This window comes from Muntiacus reevesi, chromosome 3, assembly GCF_963930625.1.
Source record: "Muntiacus reevesi chromosome 3, mMunRee1.1, whole genome shotgun sequence".
NCBI classification, from domain to species: domain Eukaryota; kingdom Metazoa; phylum Chordata; class Mammalia; order Artiodactyla; family Cervidae; genus Muntiacus; species Muntiacus reevesi.
The window spans coordinates 244797402-244819843 of NC_089251.1; the positions used below are offsets into that span (position 1 = coordinate 244797402).

Below are 22442 nucleotides of genomic sequence, written 5' to 3' on the forward strand. Positions count from 1 at the left end.
TAAGTGAATTTTTAGGTCCAAGATCCTTTTCTTACCCCAAACTACATTATCCAAGGCTGACAGCTGCCTACTCTTTTCTCAAGGATTCCCAGAAAGGAATTATGCTACCATTTTAGTGGTTAAGAAATTTAACTGATAAGATCCCTGACCGAGGATCGAACTCGGGCCCCGGCAGTGAAAAGTGCTGAGACCTAACCACCGGATTGCCAAGGAATTCCCAGTCCCATCATTCTTCTACAGAAACATTACTTCTTGGAAATAATTAACTCAGAAAATCTTTAACTTAAGAATCTCATTTTCAGAAATAAAGTTCTAACAGCATCAAATCACTGAAAAGAATTCAACTCACCTCAATAGAATGAAAGACTTTCTAAAAAAGATAAATGCTAATATTTATATATTTGATCCCTGAGTTGGGAAGATCCCCTGGAGGAAGCCATGGCAACCCACTCCAGATTGTTGCCTGGAGAATCCCCCTGGACAGAGGAGCTTGGTGAGCTACAGTCCATGGGGTCACAAAGAGTCAGACACCACTGAGTGACTAAGCACACATATATAAACGGCCTCAATAAAGACAAATTATAAAAATTACTCATTCAGTACACATAACCTCTGAGACATAAAAACTACACATGTAAAAACTTACAGATGAAGAAGGAGTGGAATGTGAATGTGAATTCTGAGGCGAACGGATTGCAGGAGGTATGCCTCTTACTGGACTTGAGCCATTTCCACCTTGGTACTGAGGGTAAAAGGAAACACCACTATATATATATATATATACACACACATAAAACAAGAGTTTAGAAAGATGTTGTTTTAGACATGGCATTATGAATTAATTTAAATGTATCTTATTTTTGTGGCAGACTCAAAGACAAATTCCCCCAGAACAAAGAACATGTCTTATTTTTCCTTCAAATTTTAGCAGTTCCCTTATGCTTGTGAAGCCAGCGGATCTCTAATCCCAAGAAACTTTAATCTCTTTACACGTAGATGTGTAGATGTTAATCAACTATCTTAAAACAGAACTGTCATTCCCAAGATCTGTTAAGTATCCAAATGTTCATAGCACTATAAAAGAACTACTGGACCAAGTCCTTTCTTAACAGCACAAAGTCTAATAAAAATCAATTCTTTCTTACATGCATTACAGTGAATGACTTAACTGCATATGAAGAGAAGCCACCTAATCTGTTCCATAGCTTTCTAAATTCTCATGTTTCTGAACCAAGAATGGAAGTGAAAAACAATTCGCTGCTAATGGCTTCATCTATGGGTATTAGGTATGAACAGCAGAAAAGGAGACTTCCCAGTGCGTTCATTAAACAACCTCCTACAGCTAAAGAACTTGGTCTAAATTTTTTCTCTATCGGAGAAGGCAATGGCACCCCACTCCAGTGCTCTTGCCTGGAAAATCCCATGGATTTTTATCTATACTGCCTAGCATAATGCTCAGCACATAGTAGGCATTCAAGACACTTGACATGTGTTTATCTGAACAGACCCTACCTTTGGCAAAGATTTTTAATGATATTAACAGTAAGGGACTGACAGCAACTAAAGAGCTTTAGGTGTATCTTATAGTCTGCAACAGTTTTAACTTAGACTCTGTGAACTCAAAAAAGAAAAACAATGGAGGATATATATATATATATGAATGAAAGAGAGTGACTGTGTTAGTCACTCAGTCATGTCCAACTCAGTGCAACCCCATGGAGAAGAGCCCACCAAGCTCTTCTGTCCATGGGATTCTCCAGGCAAAAATACTGGAGTGGGTTGCTATGTCCTTCTGCAGGGATCTTCCCAACCCAGCATTTATATATATATACATATATACATATAAAAAATACAGCCCGTCTCTCAACCAGCAAATTCTGCTCTCTCTCAAGTAAATATAAATATTTTTTCAACTGACTAGATTATTATTTTAGTAATCACATTAATATTTTATATGGTAGGCATTTTATATTTTATATTATTTTAATGGTAGGCAAAACTGTTTCTGTGTAGAGGCGAAGAAACATTCCAGATTGGATAAAAATTTAAATTTACCACTGTTTATTATTTTCAGGGAGTATTTAGATTCACATCTCTATCATTATTTAATCTCCATCCACAGGCCTCAGCTGTTGCTTTGGTACAATAAAATCTCGACTGACAGTACAAAGAATTCTAGAGGCTCTTCCATTTAAAATTTGCCTTTAGGTAGGATACTTTAAGGGGATTCCCAGGTGGCTCAGTGGTAAAGAATACACCTGCCAGTGCAGGAGACTCGAGTTTAATCCCTGGGTCAGGAAGATCCCCTGGAGAAGGAGATGGCAGCCCGATCCAGTGTTCTTGCCTGGGAAATCCCATGGACAGAGGGCCCTGGAGAGCTACAGTCCACAGGGTCACAGAAGAGTCAGACACAGCTGCGTGACTAAACAAGAAGGCTACTTTAACATCTCTGGTTCTCAGGTTCCTCACCTAAAACAGGAATACTAATACCTGCTTTGACCATCGCCTGACCTATTATAAGAAAATACGGGAGAAAGTCCTTTGAAAATTATGATGTGCCATACCAAAGTAAAAGTAAACTTTAATGTTCCTAGAAAGACAGGACATCACATAGTACTTAAGTCCTGCTTTAATCAAGTAGATCAACAAAAGCAGACTTGGTGGTTCAAACAGCCTAGAGCAGAATTATATTAAGAACTGAAAGATATTCCTCAATGAACTTACTTCAAAATAGTCGCTAATTTTGTGGCCACGTCCCCCAATACTTTTTCCTAAAATATAAAAGTAAAAAATTTTACAGATTTAAAGTCAGTCGTGACTATCTATCACATATTATATGAGAAAGAGAATGTGCCAAACTTAATTCCCCTAATACACACAAAAATAATGCTAAGAATATGATATTCTAGTTGGGTGGTGATGGGCATTAAAAGAATACTAAGATTCCTCAGAGGGTCAGATGCCAACTTCACAATTCCAAAAATCAAAGGATATTCCAATAGATACATGTCAATTTTAAAAGTCTCAACTATGGGAAAATCAGAAAAATGTCATATTAAAAGACTGCCTGCTTTTAAAACGACGTTATTCATATTGCTTCATGGCTACTAACTTCATAAAAGTGTATCAATGAAAAATATATCAATTAAAAAAGCACCAGCTGTATAACTGACAAACCAATTTATATCTATAAATAATAAAAAAGCTCGGTCAATGCAAATCATAACAAACTGACAATAACATGCTTTAATATGAACACTATTTTGTAAAATGTTTGATTTTCTAGAAAGTATTTTCAAATTAATAGGATTTTTTTCAAAAACTAAATTTGAAATATTGTGCTTCCATGGCCACTTTGATAAAGTGGTCAAAATTATTACAGATCATAGTTCTTTAATTAAAGTTTTGCTCCAAAATGGACTTAAAAAAAAACAAAAAGCAAATAAAATGAATTTTTCATCAATTTTATAAATACTAAACTGAGAAGCTGCTAAGAAATACGGCATTTTGGATGGAAGTTATCCATCCTTCATTGGAATTACACTGAATACATAATTTCTTCAAGTTACAAAAGAAAAATTAACGATAGCATGGAGTCAAAAGCATTGGATAATATAAACATTTATCGATTCAATACATTCATTCACTTATTTTATTCAACAAACATTTCTTGAGTGGTTACTATTTGCCAGGCATTACTGAGATGAACAAACAATACATTTAAAAGTTCAACAACTTCAGATTCCTTCCTGAAACAAGGTACGGGGAATTAAAAAAAAAAAAAAAAACAACTAAGAAGTAATACAACCTAGAAATTTTCAACAATAGCTTTGTACAGGTTTATTCAGAGGTCAGAGAGGACTGTAAGGTTTTATATACGAAAGGAATTTCCCTCCTTCCTATAACAACTTCCCTGCAGATTCTGAAGTGGTGCCATCTTTTAATGAAGACAGAGATGTTTTTGGGTTGCCTATCAGAAACTATTTCCCCAGTTCTTTTTCCCTGATTGAATCCAAATTTTACTCTGTTAACATTCCCTCCCCTGCATAAAACATATAATTTCAGTTCAGTTCAGTTGCTCAGTCATATCCAACTCTTTGTGACCCCATGGACTGCAGCATGCCAGGCTTCCCTGTCCATCACCACCTCCCTCAGCTTGCTCAAACTCATGTCCATCGAGTCGGTGATGCTTTCCAACCATCTCATCCTGTCATTCCCTTCTCCTCCTGCCTTCAATCTTTCCCAGCATCAGGGTCTTTTCCAATGAGTCAGTTCTTCACATCAGGTGGCCAAAGTATTGGAGTTTCAGCTTCAGTATCAGTCCTTCCAATGAATATTCAGGACTGACTTCCTTTAGGATGGACTGGTTGGATCTCCTTGCTGTCCAAGGGACTCTCAAGAGTCTTCTCCAACACCACAGTTCAAGAACATCCAGTCTTTGGCGCTCAGCTTTCTTTATAGTCCAACTCTCACATCCATAGCTTTGACGAGACGGACCTTTGTCTATAAAGTATTGTCTCTGCTTTTTAATATGCTGTCTAGGTTGGTCATAGCTTTTCTTCCAAGGCTGTTTCCTATCTGGCCTCCATTCTTAGGAGTTCCCTATCTCTCCTCCTCCTAATCAGAAATCCAGTTTTGCTCAGGTTATCATGCTTTCTGCACAAGGCCTATATTTCTAAGGAGAATGTTACCACATTTTCAATTTCAGAGACAGGCCTGATTTTAAGGGCAATAATACCTCTCATGGACATAATTGGTTTTGGAATAGATACACAACCCATTTCTGACCAAGAAGATGACAGGAGAGGTTTGCTATGAACTTAAATAAGCCTACGTCAAAGAGAGGAAAAAAAGAAAAGCACATAGAAAACCAACCTCTCTCTAAAGCAAATACAAGTGTGGAAGATGAAATGAGGAGATACAATTAAAAATGGCCACAGTCCTAAAAACATAAAAGAAAAAAGTAGACAATTTTGTGGAAGGCAGATCACAGAGAAAAAGACGTGGCTTCCTAAAGACATAGGCTGGCTCAACCAACCCAGAAGTCCCACACTATATTGGGACCTGCTTTTAAGTGAGCTTTTAATGTTAAAACTATCATAACTAATATAACTGAAATAAATCCAAGTTCACTAACCACAACTTGAGGAAACTACACTAAGATCAAAAAGGACCTCAGGCCAGACTGAAATACAAAATAGCACAAACTTAGAGAAAGGCGCTAGAGTGACTCAACTTCCCCTTTCCACAAAGACAGCTGCTGCAAATATATTTCTTGATGCCAGTGCCACATGTAAATACTAGTAAGCCATGGGTTCATAGCTCTAGACTTCGTAGCTAAAAATGGCCCCAAAACACATAATATATGCATAAAATCATCATTACATGATTCAAGAGTCTACTTTATTGTATTTAATCTTGAGAAACCAAATTAAATGATAATACTATCTTATCCATTATAAGAAGTTTTGCAGTCTAGTGAAAGTAATTTCCGTACTAGTTTTATAATATAAAATGTAGAAGTAAAGATGAAAAAAGGATATGGAAAGAAAGCAAAAAAGGATGAATAAAAGGTATGGAAAGAAAAAGATATATTTTAATGAAGTACCTCAATCATTTTTATATAGTCTTTTTTTTTAAATAAAAGGAATGAGTAAATTTAGGTATTTGTTTCAAAGCAAGATATAAAATTCTTATCTAAAAACAAGAAGTCATTTCAACACCATATTTCATGTAAAGAGAGAACAGAGAAAGGTGATAAAGGTAATGCATATCAGGTTTGGACATGACACTTTCTAATTCTCAAAAAAATAAAGTAAATGTTAGAAAGAGTAACCAGAAAGCAAACTACCTGTGTTACAAAAAGACTCCAATTTCATAATATTTTTTACACAAAGTATATTTAAGCTATTATTAATGCAGACGTTACACAGTCTCTATATAAATCACAAAAACAGAAAACTTTTAAACAAATTATTGAGTAAAAACCAGAATAATTAATTGCAAATACCTCTTTGGGTATGAAGGAAGATTTTGTTTCACTTACCCTGACTACTTTCATTCTGGTTTTCTGCTTTTCTTTTTCTTCCTCTGGATGATTCTGATTGTTTCTTCTCTGGTGTCTACAGAAAGCAAGTTAACAGAGTTTTATAGTTTCAACAAAACAAAATTCTATAATAACTATAAATGTCATTTTTATTTTCTAAGTAAGAAATTTTGCTAAATAGTGATCATGCAATGTGAATGTCTAATTACTTACATACAATTTCTTTAAAAGATAAACTTCTACAGCTATTGTATGAATTTTTAAAATTCGAAATGTAGAAGGCCTTGTATGTATTACTTGAAATTTATAGAACGTGACTTGAGGTGGATGAGATTATCTGAGAGTAATCAGGCTTAAAAGATGCCCTTTAAATTCTTAAAAAACCTCCACACAGTAATAACAAAACACCATTTGTCTTCCCCATTAGTTTTCTACTATTAACATATATTTTGTAAAAGTATATATATATAACATATATTCTATAAACTTGGGCAAGGAAAAAAGAGCAGAACATAAATCCTAACATATATAATCCCTACTAAAAAGGACCATTCACCTAAATGCTTGAAAATTATTATCCAACAATAACAGCAAATTCATAGATTATACCCTAAATCAGGTGTCTGCAAACTAACAGTCAGCTGGCCAAATCTGGCTAGCCACCTGCTTTTTGCAAGGCCCATAATGTAAGTATAATTCTTACATTTTTTAATGACTGAAAAATACAAAAACAAAACAAGACTATTTTATCATATGAAAATTGTAAGAAATTCAAATTTCAGTGTTCATAAATTTCATTTTATTGGAACACAGTCACACTCATTCATTTATGTACTGTCTATAATTCCCTTCACACCACAACAGCAGAGTTGAGTAGTTCTGTCAGAAACTGTATGGCACATAAAGCCTAAAATATCCGGCCCTTTGAAAAAAAAAGGTTTGCAGAGCTCTGTACTACACGATGGCTTGTTCTTAAATTACAGGTTTGTTCTTTTAACTGATATGAAGTACTTTCATCAGGCTAAAACAACAATTTTTGTGGAGTCTGACAGAATGTTGTGTTTAGCGAAAAATTAAAACCAAATGTGCACAAGGCAATGGCACAGGGCCCTCAAATTCTAGAAGTCTGGCAAATATATCTGATGCCAAAACAAAGAATATCTGAATGAACGAAACATCAAGGCAACTTAAAATAATTCTCTAAAGGCAATGTAGTCCTCCAACAAGGAAGGGACTTAACCCACATTTTGATATCTCTTGTGGGTAGTTCTGTGATTAAATAGTACGAATGACAAAACACAATGACAGATGATATGAGGTATAATACCTTGGGGTTTATATAGATGCTCAATATCAAACTAACTCATATTGAACCTCTTTAGTTCCTCAAGGTATTATTATCTGGGGAATTTTAAGTTCTCTCACTGCCATTCTGCCAAGAACATAACAAATTCAGAGAGGTTTAAGTGAATGCTACTGATCTGTGAATTCTTTAAAGACAGAAGTTACACCTTCTTCCCCACCACCTCCTCCCACCTTCATGCCTAGCATAGTTATTTAATATTACCTTATAAATATATGAATATTAAACAACTTACTCAAGGTAACCAGGATTCAAATCAGATTCAATTCTGTGTATTTCCATGCCCTAAATACACTTTTCCCCTCCTTCTATGTGTCATGATTATATGTCCTACATCAAGAAGTAACTGAATGAATCAACAATACAAAAATACTTCAAATGGTCATTAAGTTCATAAATAAAATTTATTATGTCCAATTAACTGCCATCATAAATTAAGAGATTAAAGAGAGCCACTCTAACTAACAATCTACTCAGGAGACAGACTGACATACAAGCAATTTAGGATAAACAGTTCATTACTTTAGTTTCATAATCACCAAACTCAGACTTAAATGATAACTAATCTTCTATTTCTGTTGGAATAAAAATATCAGATTAAAAATTCTAAGTTAACAGTTTTATAAGGAATCCTATAATGGATTTTAAAACAAAGGAGGCATCCCAAATAATAATTTATTCATATCCTTCCCAATTTAATCTACATAAAAATATAAGGTCAAGGAAATATGGTTTTTCAGAACAGTTTCTGAAAATGCTTCTAAGAACCATTAAAATGCCAGCATTCACTGGCTACCTCCAAGTGGGGATGGAATGGAAAGATACGGTATACAAAGGTATTCTCAAACTTATTTGGGATAACATTCATTAAATACTTTATTGGATATAGACTTCAAGACATTTAAGGTCCTTTTTTCCCTTTTTTTTTTTCTTTAAAGACAGTAACTGAGTAAAAACTTTTCCTCCAAGGCAAAATTTCCCTGAATTAAAATTCTTTTCTGGAATAGGGAAGTGCGACAGTTTTGGGAGAAAAGTCATTCTGTTTATCAGGACAAACCCTCAAATGCATAATGACTACAGTAAAGAAAAAAAGGCAACAGGCTTCCCTCCTTTAAACCAGAGAAGAATTTGAGGAAGGAGAATGAAGGAAAAAGGAGAATGAAGGGAAAAAAGGATGACAGGACTAAAATTAATTTTAAGACTGCAGTCTAAGACTAATGTGGGTAAAAAGCTGGAAACAGCTAATAACTGAAAAGCAGAGCAAAGCAAAAGATGAGAAAGGGAAACCTAGATATACCTAAATTTGCTTGTAAAGTAAACATAGAAATTATAAACGCATCATTTTGCCTTCCCATGAACTTTTTGCACTCACATCCTAGTATGACTACCTAGTGTTGACCTTTGACTTCATTCTCACCTCTGTCAGCCCAATGGACCATATATTTTCTCATAAGAAAAGTACCATGGATCTCTGAAGAAACAAAGACTAAGACTCCAACTCTGGGTCTACCATTTACCATAATTTTCAGCATGTTCCTTAACCAAGACTCAATTTTCTCATCAATTTTAAATGTGATAACAGGGGCATAAAAGGACTGAGGGGACTAATGAGAAATATACCAGAAACATAAGTAAAATAACATCTAGAACAGTGTATAGTCTGTATCAGTAAGCTATGCTTATCTGAATGGCTATCCTATTACTCCAAATATCTGTGCACTTGTATGTTCCAAGACTTCAATCAAGTGTCATTCATTAAATGATTAGCAGCTTTTGACCTAATAGTTTAGAAATTCCTTGTAGGGTTTGCAAAATAAACAATGTTTCTACTTTAAGGTCCCCAGTCAACTCTGATCTCAACTATACTCTTTACGGCCTTTAGTCTAGCCCCTAAAGATTACATCACTAACTCTGAGACAAATGTACTTTAAGCAGTTTTCTGGTTCTTAATTTTAAATTATCTGAGCAACACCTATATTAAACAAAACAGAAACTCTCAATGAAGCCTAATGCTGCCAATTCTCCCAGGTCATCCTTTGTGTATGTATTTATTTTGAGATTTCAAAACTTGAGGATTTAGGATAGTCAGAAACTCACCAGTATTTAACCTCTAAAATGGCTAATCACTGAAAAAAAGTTCAGAATACTATCGGCAACTTTCATACTGTGATCCAGGGACACCTCAGGGGAGAGGAGGTTGTGTCTCCAAAGTTACTGAAGGAAAGGAAGGAGCAGGCAGCTGAGTTGAGGCTCCAGCCACCAGTGAGTGCGTGTGTGCTCAGTCACTTCAGTCTTGTCCAACTCCTTGCGACGCCATGGACTGTAGCCCACCAGTCTCCTCTGTCCATGGGATTCTCCAGGCAAGAATACTGGAGAGGGTTGCCATTCCCGTCTCCAGTGTCGAGCCACTAAATACATCCTATCCCATACCCTATCCCTTGGAACACAGCATATCTTATTTTAAGATCAAGACTGTATACCAGATTTACTTCAAAGAAAGAGATCAATGACTTCAAAAATGTTTGAAAACCCCTGATCCTGACCAAACATCAGTTTCCTAGAAAATCTAAGGGACATCAATCAGGTCATCACTGTTAATTTTGTAAGGCATAAAACTTGTACACATTAAGCATTTTATATAGAACACTTTCAAACTTCTTACTGCTCTAATACTGTCATTCTTTCCTCTATTTTTTCTCAGTTACTGCACTATAATTGGGCACAATGGGAAGGATCATTATGGAAGGCAAAATACTATGACTTGGCTTTAAAGTAAAGATGTAAAGACTACAGTAATTATAAAAGGTCAAAGAATTCTGGCATACAGTGGAACAGTGGTTAGGAGAACATGATGAAAGGAGAAATTGGCATTCTTTAAATCCATTTAGTTTTAAAACTTCTAGTTTGTAATCATACCAAAACCTGAATGATTACTCTGGCATTTAAATGTTCCAAGATATTAGGGTGAGTTTATAAGCATTTTCTCGAGTTAGAAGTAAATTAAAAAAAAAAACAGATAAACTTAAAGGACTCAAGGGGCAATAGTGATGTTCTAATATTCTATTTCATCTGAAATTTAAGTCAGTGATTATTAAACAAGGTTTCTACATCTAATCATGTGGCCTCTTAGTTATCTTAAAATAAAAATAAATCTGCCTTTCATCAATGCAAATAAGACCAAATATAAGAAAATAAGAACCTTAAAGCTATCACAGAGTGAGGGAAAGAAAGCAACACAGATTGTTGAAAATTGATCACCAACTCTACAAGCCTCCGACCAGAGTGAAAGTCGTGTCCGACTCTTTGCGACCCCATGGACTATACAGTTCACGGAATTCTCCAGGCCAGAGTACTGGAGTCAGTAGCCTTTCCCTTCTCCAGGGGATCTTCCCAACCCAGGGACCGAACCCAGGTCTCCTTGGGTAGAAAGATATTTTAAATTACTGGAATAAATGCATGACAGAAAATTGTAACAGTATGTGAAAAGATATTATAATGTCAGTAAAAGAGGAGTGGATATTAAAATTTATTCTTCACCTCTACCTTAAGTAGAGATCATAAGCTCCAAATGAATGGAACAAAAACAAAAGCCAGACAGCATCACATGTAATAAAATTATTTAGTTAACAAATATTTAAAATTTTTTTCTGTTAAATGAAAAAATAAGGTAGAAAGAAAAGTTTCTCTAATATTAAGTAATATCTGTATAACAAAATATTCAACCCTCAAACTTGTCAGAATGAATTTTTTCTGACTGATTCACTTACTAAAGACTGATTTAAAAAGTACAACTCATTAGCTACTTCAATGATTCATATAGTTACTCTGGTACCAAATTCAAGGTCACTATACTTTTGACAAATGGCACTTAAACCTTTTTGCCCACAGCTGGTAATAACAATGTTTCATTCACATTTCTAGGCAGAATCTGTCAAACTACTTTTGAGACAGAAGAAATCTTTGACATTTTATAGCACATACCAAAAGGGATATCTGGAGCCTTATAACAATAATCAATGTAAAATAGATGTTCCAGTCAAGAATATCAAATGTACAAGAAACTATTTCTTCCAACCTTTGCTGTAAAAATTAGGTTAGAATAATGCCCTATATGAAAAAATGAAATTCTGTAGTGAGAACCTCCTTGCAGCTTTGTATCCAATTTACACTTAGATAAAATCTATCACAAAATATGTATACCCTAATTCCAGGATGATTTTGAGCTAACATGACCTGAAAAATTCTCAGTCTTTCTCTGCCCAAGAGTCAAACTTTAATACTAACAATTATCTGTAAATCTTTGATACCTAAAAGATCTATGTTATATTGCAGAATTCAATATAAAAAATAGGAAAAGTTTATGTATGCAACATTTTGGGATCTTATCACCAAATAAAAGCATTTCCTTGCTGTTCAAAGGAAATCCAATCAACATATCAGCAATTTCGAATGTAGCCTATTTTCTGCTGTATTGCCTTTATCATTTAATAATACGTAATGTCAAAGATGGTAGACAGCCAAAAAGAAACTAGGCAACCCCCAACTAAAATGTATGCTACCTTAAGTTAACCTAAAGTGCACCAGCTCACATTTTTAAAAGCCTGAAGGATTCTGACTCCCTCCACAAACATACAGCATCCATAACCACTTCAATACCTAAAAATATGTAATATTTAATCTCATTTTCAATTTTTAAAAGCTACTTTATACCTGCCATTCTCACAGATGTATTAGGTTGGTACAAAAGTAATTGTGGTTTCGGACCATGAATTTTAAATCCTTGTAACTAGGCTCAAACACGTCTTTATTAATCAAAATAGGAGCCATTACAGTCAATACATTTTTGCCAAAGAGAAGTTTATTTCTATAGTGCAAAATTTCAGGCCTCAGGATTCGACAAACTTTTGGAAACCATTCTCTGTGTCCTGCTGGTTGTGGAAGCACATTCCCTGCAAAAAGCTGTAGAGGTGTTTGAAGAAGTGGTAGTCACTGGCGAGAGGTCAGGTGAGTATGGCAGATGAGGCAAAACTTCACAGACCAATTTGTTCAACTTTTGAAACACTGGTTGTACATCATGTGGCCGGGCGCTGTCATGGAGAAGAATTGGGCCCTTTCTTTTGACCTATGCTGGTGGCAGATATGTTCAGTTTTTGGTGCATCTCATCGATTTGCTGAGCATACTTCTCAGATGTAATGGTTTTGCCAGGATTCAGAAAACTCTAGATCACCAAAATTCAGCAGCAGATCACCAAACAGTGACCATGACCTTTTTTGGGTGCACGTTTGGCTTTTGGAAGTGCTTTGCAACTTCTTCTTGGTTCAACCACTGAGCTGGTCACTGCTGATTGTCATATAAAATCCACTTTTTGTCGCACATCACAATCCAATTGAGAAATGGTTCACCGTTGCTGCACAAAATGAGAAGATGACACTTTGAAATGATTTCTTTTTTTTGATTTGCAGTCAGCTCATGAGGCACCCACCTATCAAGTTTTTTCATCTTTCCAATTTGCTTCAACTGCTGAATGGTCAACATCGAGTTCTTCAGCAAAACTTTCTGTAGTTTTAAGAGGATCAACTTTGATGATCCTCTCAATTGGTCCTTGTCACCTTCCAATGGCAGACCACTGTGCTCCTCCATCTTCAAGGCTCTCATCTCTGTGGCAAAACTTCTTGAAGCACCACTGCACTGTATGTTCGTTATCAGTCAAATTCCTGGGTCAAATCTATTGATGTCGTGAGTTGTTTTTGCTGCTTTATGACCCATTTTGAACTCAAACAAAGAAATTGATCGAATTTGCTTTTTGTCTAACATCATTTCCATAGTCTAAAATATAAACAGCAATAAGTCATTGGCAAAAAAACAAAGTGAGAAATGTGCACTAAAATGATGTATAACATAACCACATTAAGAATGCATTCCAATATCAAAAGCCAAAGATTAACAATGTAAAACCGCAATTACTTTTGCACCAACCTAATAACTTCTTACGCTATTACCTGAATCTATTTTAATTTATATTCACATTTGCTAAAAAGGAACATATCACATCTTTGATACTGATAAAGTACAGTTTTGTTTGCCATTTTCTTATCATTTACACGGCATAACTATTTCCTGGCATTTTCTCTTCTGGCTTTCCCTTTGACTTAAGGCTTTATTTACTAAATACTGTAAACCATAAACTTAGAATCAAGTTGGACCTTCTCCTCTGTTCATATGATCTGACAAGTATTTTTCAAATCATATAATCAGGATAAAACAGCCACAGGGAGCAAATACTATGGGGGGGGAAAGCAAATTTTCAAGATAATGTAGTCTGAGAATGTTGACGTTTTGAGAATGCCTTTTACAAATACTATTATTATAATATAAAATACTATTATAAATAGTAAATCTAGAAAGCTAACTACCTGATCTTTTAAAGTGATATTTCATTGTCATTATTTTCTATCTAACAGTATAAATCCTTTTTTTTCTTTTAGTCTTTTTTAAAGAATTGTTCTATAATTTATCTATTAGTGCCAATTCTCAATGTTGACTATATTTCATAATCACAAAGCTATTATTTAAAGCTCATGCTGGCATCCCCATCCCAAATTTAAACATCTCTGAAAGGACACAAAAAAAATTCGTATGTTTTAAAAGCTCCAAAAGTGATGCTAATACATCATCAGGATCAGCGATAGTCAATCTAATAAACAGTAATACAGCATGTATTTCCTGCACATTCCATGTTAGAGAATCTCTAAAATTAGTTGTTATTCTTTATATAATCTTCCATTAAAAATTACAGACCAAAATTGTGACATACAGCAGAAACTTCATTAGGATATGAGTAGTCCAAGGGGTAGTTATGGTTACTGAGTTATTTGAGAAAATGAGAATTATTCTTAAAGAAAATTAGTAAAATACTATGTTCTCCTGACATAAAAACACATCTAATACTTTAAAAACTCTACTATAGTACAAGCATACCTCATTTTATTGAGCTCTGTTTTACTCCACACTTTGCAGATATAACATTTTTTACAAATTGAAGGTTTCTGGCAACCCTAATCTAGCAAGTCTTTTGATGCCATTTTCCCAACAGTATTTGCTTACTTTCTCTCTGTGGATCGATCACCTTTTAGTAACTCTTACAATATTTCAAACTTTTTCATTACTATATTTGTTACGGTGATCTGTGACCCATGATCTTTGAGGTTACTACTGTAATTGTGTTGAGGTGGCACAAACTGGGACCATGTGACAGCGCTCTTAACTGATAAAATGTTGTGTGCCTTCTGATTGCTCCACCGACCAGCCATTCTCTCCCTTTCCTCGCACTTCTCTATTCTCTAAGACACCACAATATTGAGATTAGGCCAACTAGTAATCCTACAATAGCCTCTAAGAGTTCAAGTGAAAGGAAGAGTTCTACATCTCTGACTTTCACCAAAAGCTAGAAATGATACAGACTAGTGAGGAAGGTATGCTGAAAGCTGAGAGACAAGCTGAAAGCTAGGCCTCCTGCACCAGTCAGTCCGGTTGTGAATGCAGAGAAAAAGTTCTTGAAGGAAATTAAAAGTACTACTACAGTAAACACACAAATTGTAAGAAAGCAAAATACCCTTACTGGGGATATGGAGAGTTTGAGTGGTCTGGACAGAAAATAAAACCAATCACAACATGCCCTTAAGCCAAAGACTAATCCAGAGCAACTCTATGAAGGCTGAGAGAGGTGAGGAAGCGTAGAAGTGTGAAGAAGTAGACGTTGGTCCATGAGGTTTATGGAAAGAAGCTGTTTCCTTAACAATGAAAGAAAGTACAAGGTGAAACAGCAAGTACTGATGTAGAAGCTGCAATGAGTTATCCAAGAGACCAGCTGAGATAATTACTGAAAGTGGAAACAGTAAACAACAGGCCAATGTAGACAAAACAACCTTCTATTGGAAGAAGATGCCACCTAGGACTTTCATAGCTCGAGAGAAGTCAATGTCTGGCTTCACTTGTTAGGGGCTTTTACAATTGGTGACTTAAAGTTGAAGCCAATGCTCATTTACCATTCTGAAAATCCTAGGACCCTTAAGAATTATTATTAAATCTACTCTGCCTGTATTCTGTCTGAATATTCATTGGAAGGATGATGCTGAAGCTAAACCTCCAATTCTTTGGCCACCTGATGTTAAAAATCGATTCAATGGAAAAGATCCTGATGCTGGAATAAACTGAGGGCAGGAGAAGAGTGTGACAGAGGATGGGATGGTTGGATGGCATCACCAATTCAACGGAAATGAGTTTGAGCAAACTTGTCAAGGACAGGGAAGCCTGGCGTGCTTCAGTTCATGGGGTCGCAGAGTCGGATATAACTTATCAACTGAACAACTAATACTACTACTCTGCCTGTGCTCTATAAACGGACAACAAAACCTGGATGGTCACACATCTGTTTACAACATGGTTTACTAAATATTTTAAGTCCACTGCTGAGAGTCCTAGTGCTCAGAAAACAAAGAGATTCCTTTCAAAATATTACTGCTCACTGACAATACACCTGGTCATCCAAGAGCTCTGATGGAGATGTTCAAGATTAATGTTGTTTCAATTCTTGCTAACAAGAATGTTGTTTTCATTCTACAGCAGGAGACTAAAATATGTGGGTTCGAACCGTGGTTGTGAAGATCCCTTGGAAAAGGAAACGGCACTTCACTCCAGTATTCTTGCCTGGAAAATTCCATGGGCAGAGGAGCCTGGCGGACTATAGCCCATGGAGTCACAAAAAGTCAGACACAACTGAGCACCTGAGCACATAAAATACAGCTGCAATAAAATTCCTTTGAGGTAATTCCTTTGATAGATCTAGGCAAAGTAAACTGAAAACTTTCTGGCAAGGATTCACTATTCTAGAGCTATTAAGAACATTTGGGATTCATGGGAAAAGGTCAAAATATTAATAGGAATGTGGAAGAGATCGGTTTCAACCCTCATGGATGACTTTGAGGACTTCAGTGGAGGAAGTAACCACAGATGTGGTGGACACAGCAAGATAACTAAAAGTAGAAGTGGAGCCTAAAGATGTGACTGAATTGCTGCAATCTCATGATAAAATTTCATGCTCAGTGGTAAAGAATCCACCTGCCAATGCAGGAGATGCACACGTGGGTTTGATCCCTGAGTTGGGAAGATCTCCTGGAATAGGAAATGGCAACCCACTCCAGTATTCTTGCCTGGAAAATCCCACGGAGAAAGGAGTCTAGTAGGCTACAGTTAATGGGGTTCTAAAGAGTTGGACAGAACTGAGTAGCATTACTGCTAAAGAGAGATCAACGGCAAATGGAAGAGTCAATTAATGTGCAAACATTATTGTTGTTTAAGAAATGGTCAGAGCGTCTCTAACTTCCAACAACCATCACCCTGACTGATTAGTCAGCACTCATCAGTACTGAAGCAAGACACTCCACCAGCAAAAAGATTACGACTTGCTGAAGACTTAAAAGATGGTGAGCGTTTTTATTTTTTTAAGTGATATTTAAAAATTAAAACATGTACATTGCTTTTTCACATATAATGCTACTGCACACTTAACAGATTATGGTATAAATATAACTTCTATATGCATTGTGAAACCAAAAAATTCATTTGACTCACTTTATTTTGCTATTTGCTTTATTGTAGTGGTATGGAACTAAACCTGCAGTATCTTTGAGGTATGCCTGTATAAGATACTAAAACCAAATTTCTCAGTATTGTCAACTTGTGTTGAATGCACTTAAGTGTGAAAACCTATTTGTTAGGGGAAAAAAAAAAAACATTTGTGAAGTCCAGGCATATCCTGGATTGGCAAATTTGAAGAACATTATAAATCATCTTAAAACTAAATATTTCCAAAAAAGAATACCACTCTTTTTCAAAAGACTAACTAGGGTCACTAACTTATAAGCAATATACTACCTTAGTTATATAGAAAGAGCACAGAACAGTAGTTCAAAGCATCACTTTCAAACAAGACACTGTAGAATTTTGACTATTAACTTACTATATGTAGCAAATTAACGTCTTTGGGCTTCTGCTTTCACACCTAGAGATGTGAAACTTAACAGAAATGTCATCTAGCTCCACATGTAACATGCTAAAACTTTATTTTCCCTCCTTCATTAATGGGGTAGTTCCCAACCAGAGGACACTTGCCTCTGCCCCAAATAGTATGTGGCAATATCCAGAGACATTTTTAGTTGCCACAACTCAGGGTGGGGGTCGGGGGATGGGCTACAGATATCTAATGTATCATGTAAAGATGCTGCTTAGTATCCTACATTACACGTGACCTCACCCCAAGAATTACCTGGCCCCAAAAGTAAATAATGTTTAGAAACCTTGGTTTGATGAATACATTAGAATTACATGTTGACACAAAAACTGCTTGTGTATTATGTGACAACTAAAGGATGTTATCAAATTTATTTATTCAACAAATATTTACCGTGCCTCTATGACACTTATGTACTATACCAGAGTCCACTTTAAAGTATGTCTTCATTGTTAAAATGACCTGGCATTTTTCTCTTCAAATATTGTTTTCCTCCGTCAGCTTAGAATTTTCTTGCTCTAAAAATCACCCACCCACACTAAATGTACTTTTTTTAAAAAGGGAAACATTAAAAAAAAAAAGCCGGCGGGGGGGGGGGACGGACATTTAACAGCTGTTTGTTTGCTTTCTAAATAAATGGCCTACAGAATCAAGATTTATTGATTTATAAGAAATCAAAAATAATCTAGACAGAGTATATCAGAGTTTCTAAGAAGGGAGCCTAAGTGTGTTTATTTTGGAAAGGTGATTCTGACACACACAGTCCTCCAGCCTTATGGAAACAGGAACACAGAGCCAGTCAGTATTGGGCCAACATTTGACTTCCAGTGTTTTTCCTTCCAAGACACTAAGGACATACAGTCAAACAGGATAGATCACCTCCTTTGCTGTGAACTCTGTCATATAACATATTTTAGCACTGGATACTCCATAACTCTAACTGAATAAACTTCCTGTAAGAACATGTCCTTTAGGGACTTTCTCCACCCTTCACTGGAGGGTGTGTCGGTTCAATCCATGGTCAGGGAACTAAGATCCCACAAGCCATGGGATGAGGTCAAAGAAGAAAAAAGTATGCTCTTTAATGTTTAGTGGTAGACTATTTGAATACAGTTTTTTCTTTTTAAATAAAAGGAAAATTTGTAAAGTAATTCCAAGTATTTCACAGAAACTATAATTTCTAAGTTTGACTATTAGTCTTAATAGAGAGAGAAAAAAACACATTTATTCCCCTACTGAGAAAATGTCTTTATTGGTGATACAAAAATTACTAATCTCATCAAGTACTATAGTAAGAAGTCCATGAGAAAATACTGCCAGCAGAAGATAAGTAAAGAAGACACAGGAACTAAATCAAACAGAACACCACAAAGGTCATTTATCAGGCTAAAACATTTCTGAAAATAATGTAGGTTACAGGACACAAAGAATATTTCTTAAAATTGATGAGGACAGTAAAACTAGATATCTAACAATCTTTAAAAACTGGGCAGATTTAAACAGAATAAAGCAAAAAACAAAGTAATTCATTTAGGGGGAAACAGGTATAAAAATCTTTCACTGACATTTAACTATACATCACTAAATTAATTTTTCAAGTTTTCTTTCTTAGTGGGTTCTCAGACTAGGACAAGAAAGAAAAGGTCTGTCCAGGTGAGAGAGAGAGAGAGAGAGAGAGAGAGAGAGAGGAGAGAGAGAGAGAGAGAGAGAGAGAGAGAGAGAGAGAGGAGAGAGAGAGAGAGAGAGGGAGAGAGAGAGGGAGAGGGAGGGAGGGAGGGGGGAGGGAGGGAGGGAGGGGGGAGGGAGGGGGAGAGAGAGAGAGAGAGAGAGACAGGGAGAGAGAGAGAGGGGGGGAGAGAGAGAGAGAGAGAGAGAGAGAGAGAGAGAGAGAGAGAGAGTGTGTGAGTGTGTGTGTGTGTGGAGAGCGAAGTAAAACTTAAAAGAATTTTAAAAATCAATCTAAAACCTGAAATTCAAGGCCAGTATTACCTCTACTTTCAAATAAAATCATAACTTCCAATCAATCTAAGGTCACTAAGTGTTCATGGAGGAAACATTTCAGCTAAACAATATGTAGAGGACAAAAAGGAAATATAAAAAAAGTAGAGATGGGGATGTACATAAAAACAAAAGGTAAAAGCAGAAAATGCTCTCCTAATCCAGGCAATTCAATAATACCAGAGAATCGATTCATATATTTAATCAATCATATCATTTAATCAATTCATATATGTCCATACATAATTTTAAATACCAAAAGAGGAGATTTTTAAATTAAGAAACTATTAAAGAACTACAAGAACTACATAAATAATATGACTTGTTCTAAAGATGAAAATAATGCACCCCTAAAGCCAAGTCTAAGGTTGTTTTAGTTCTGATTCCCTAGTGTTCTTGATTTCTACTTCCTCCAAAATATGAAAGTAAGAACACACACAATGTGGCCCTTTAAAAATTATTTTTAGAAGAGAATAAAACTAAGCATTAATGCTTCAAAGTGTTTTCAACACCGTAACTTCAATTCAAATAAGGAGGGGGAAAAGTTGGATTTAAATACCAACACTATTTCTAGAAATTAAATTCAAATGAGAAAGTTAATTAGATCTTCTTTCATAAAATGGCTTTCATTAATCAACATTAGTTATTCTTCGCTTTCTGCCATTACAGTGGTATCATCTATATATCTGAGGTTGTTAATACTTCTCTGAAGACAATCAAGGCAATGTATCTATACTATATTCCTCTTTCATGATACAATCACTAGAATTCTGAAAGTGCACCAAAGTTTAAATGTTTAGATGCAACAACTGTTCCAGCTTCTGTGTATCTGTAACTTAAAAATCTTTAAGCCTAAATAAATCAAATATCCCCCCAAATGCACTTGGATCAAAAAATAAACAGTAATTCAATGACAGTGGATATACATGGTAAAAGAACTGATAATTACCCAGAATGAAGGGGAGAAAAAAACTTTATTTCTAGAAAAAGATAATATGTATTTTAAATTGTTCAACTATGATTCAGGTTATACAAAAGTTGTATAAAAGGAGACAAAAGGATCCTGCAAGAAGAATGGTAAACGGGTGGAAATACACTGATAAAAGGAAACATGGGCTCGTTATCTAATTCTCATAAAACAATCTGTACTTTCTGCCAGAAATAATAATAATCTGCCAGTAGGTAAGGCACACAGACCATGTCTCTAATTCCTTCAGGCATCCTAAGACATTTAAATAAGGTGAGTGACCCCTTTCCCCTGTAAGCTCTTTCCTTGTCTCTCCCATAAATTTTTTTTATCATTCTCCTCACATCCACAATCCACTCAAGATTCTTTCCTTCAGTTGATAATCTCTATTTTCACTCTGAAGAAAGAGAAAGGTTATTAGGTATGGAAGATCAATGATCAGAGGAAAGCTTGTTCCTAGTCAGTCCTGTCCACCGAGTCTGGAACTTCATGCCACCTCTGGGAAAAGTTTACTTTAGTTCCTCCTCTCTCTTCAGTTCTTTGCTTGTCCCTGTCCCATCAAAGGTCTGCTATGATCCTCTCCCTAGCACATAGCAAGTCAAGTTTGTTAAGACTCTGGATACCGCCTCCTTTTCTTCACAGTCAAGGTTCTTCCAAGAGCAGTCAGTATTTGCTCACGGTCCAACTGCTCCTTAATCAACAATTATCTGATATCTTGCTCTCATTAGGCTACTAAAACTAAGCCTAAGTGACAAATTCTTAGTCACTTTTTACTCATTATCTTAGTTGACTTTCATAACATTTAATCCTCCTCGTTATTCTCCTCCTCCTCTCGCTCTTGTATCCACTCCTTTACCTCCTCCTACTCTTTCTACAGCACACCCATCTTGCCTGTTCACATTTCCTAGCATTACATACACTATCAGGATGAGTTCATCCATAAAAGCAGTTTTTAAACTTCTGGGTCTCAAACCTGTCTACAAACTTTTAAAAACTGTTGAGGACCGCAAAGAGTCTTTGTTTATGTGGGATATAACTATCATTTTAACATTTTAGCAGTTAAAACTAAAGACACCAGAACACACAAGTACACAATCAATAAATCATCAGAGTAACAATGTCATCACAAATCTTACAGCCTTTGGAAATTTTCACTGTAAACTCATGATGAAATGAAAATTTAAAAGCCAAGTATGTTTTAGCAATACTATAAAAAAGGCAAATAATGACTTTGCACTATTGTGTGCCAAAACCCACTAAGTCTTTATCTTCAATCTGACCTCCTTCTGGAGCTCCAGACAGCCTCCTCTGCTTTGGTCATTTCACAGGTATTCAAACTCAGCACTGTCCAGAATCTAATTTATTACCTTCTATGCTAACCCATTCATCTTCCTTCTGTGTTGTCTATCTCACTCAAAGACATTATCATTCATCTGAAGCTGCTGCTGCGAAGTCACTTCAGTCGTGTCCGACTCTGTGCAACCCCATTGACAGCAGCCCACCAGGCTCCCCGGTCCCTGGGATTCTCCAGGCAAGAACACTGGAGTGGGTTACCATTTCCTTCTCCAATGCATGAAAGTGAAAAGTGAAAGTGAAGTCGCTCAGTCATGTCCAACTCTTAGCAACCCCATGAACTGCAGCCCACCAGGCTCCTCCATCCATGGGATTTTCCAGGCAAGAGTACTGGAGTGGGGTGCCATTGCCTTCTCCGTTATCTGAAGCTAACTGTCTATAAACAATCCGAGGTTCCTCCCTTTCCTTCTCTATCCTCATTCAGTCATCAAACCCTACTTTTAAAATCTAGTGGAATCTGAGAGCTTGTTAGAAATGCAAACACCCACTCCAGACCTGTAAAAACCCTTGGTAATTCACTTGCACATTAAAGTTTGAGCAGCATGGCCCTGGGTGGTTACAGTATCAATAGCTAAGAGAATCTGAAGAAGGCAGAGTCCAAAAGACAAACTTGAGAACACTGTAATTAGAACTACCACTTGAAGT

At 36.0% G+C, this 22442-nt stretch overlaps 1 protein-coding gene across 4 annotated transcripts in view; it reads right to left on the bottom strand.

Annotated features, from left to right (window-relative positions):
• TLK1 (tousled like kinase 1) overlaps window positions 1-22442 on the bottom strand; it is a 160931-nt gene that overhangs the window by 56667 nt on the left and 81822 nt on the right. For 2 of the 4 annotated variants that reach the window (XM_065931742.1, XM_065931741.1), the window contains exons 4-6: window positions 6047-6122; window positions 2725-2771; window positions 647-742 (exon numbers count right to left, since the gene is read on the bottom strand). In XM_065931742.1, the coding sequence (XP_065787814.1) occupies window positions 647-742; window positions 2725-2771; window positions 6047-6122 (219 nt within the window). The remainder of the gene's footprint in view (window positions 1-646; window positions 743-2724; window positions 2772-6046; window positions 6123-22442) is intronic. The other 2 variants (XM_065931744.1, XM_065931743.1) reach the window with 1 other exon arrangement.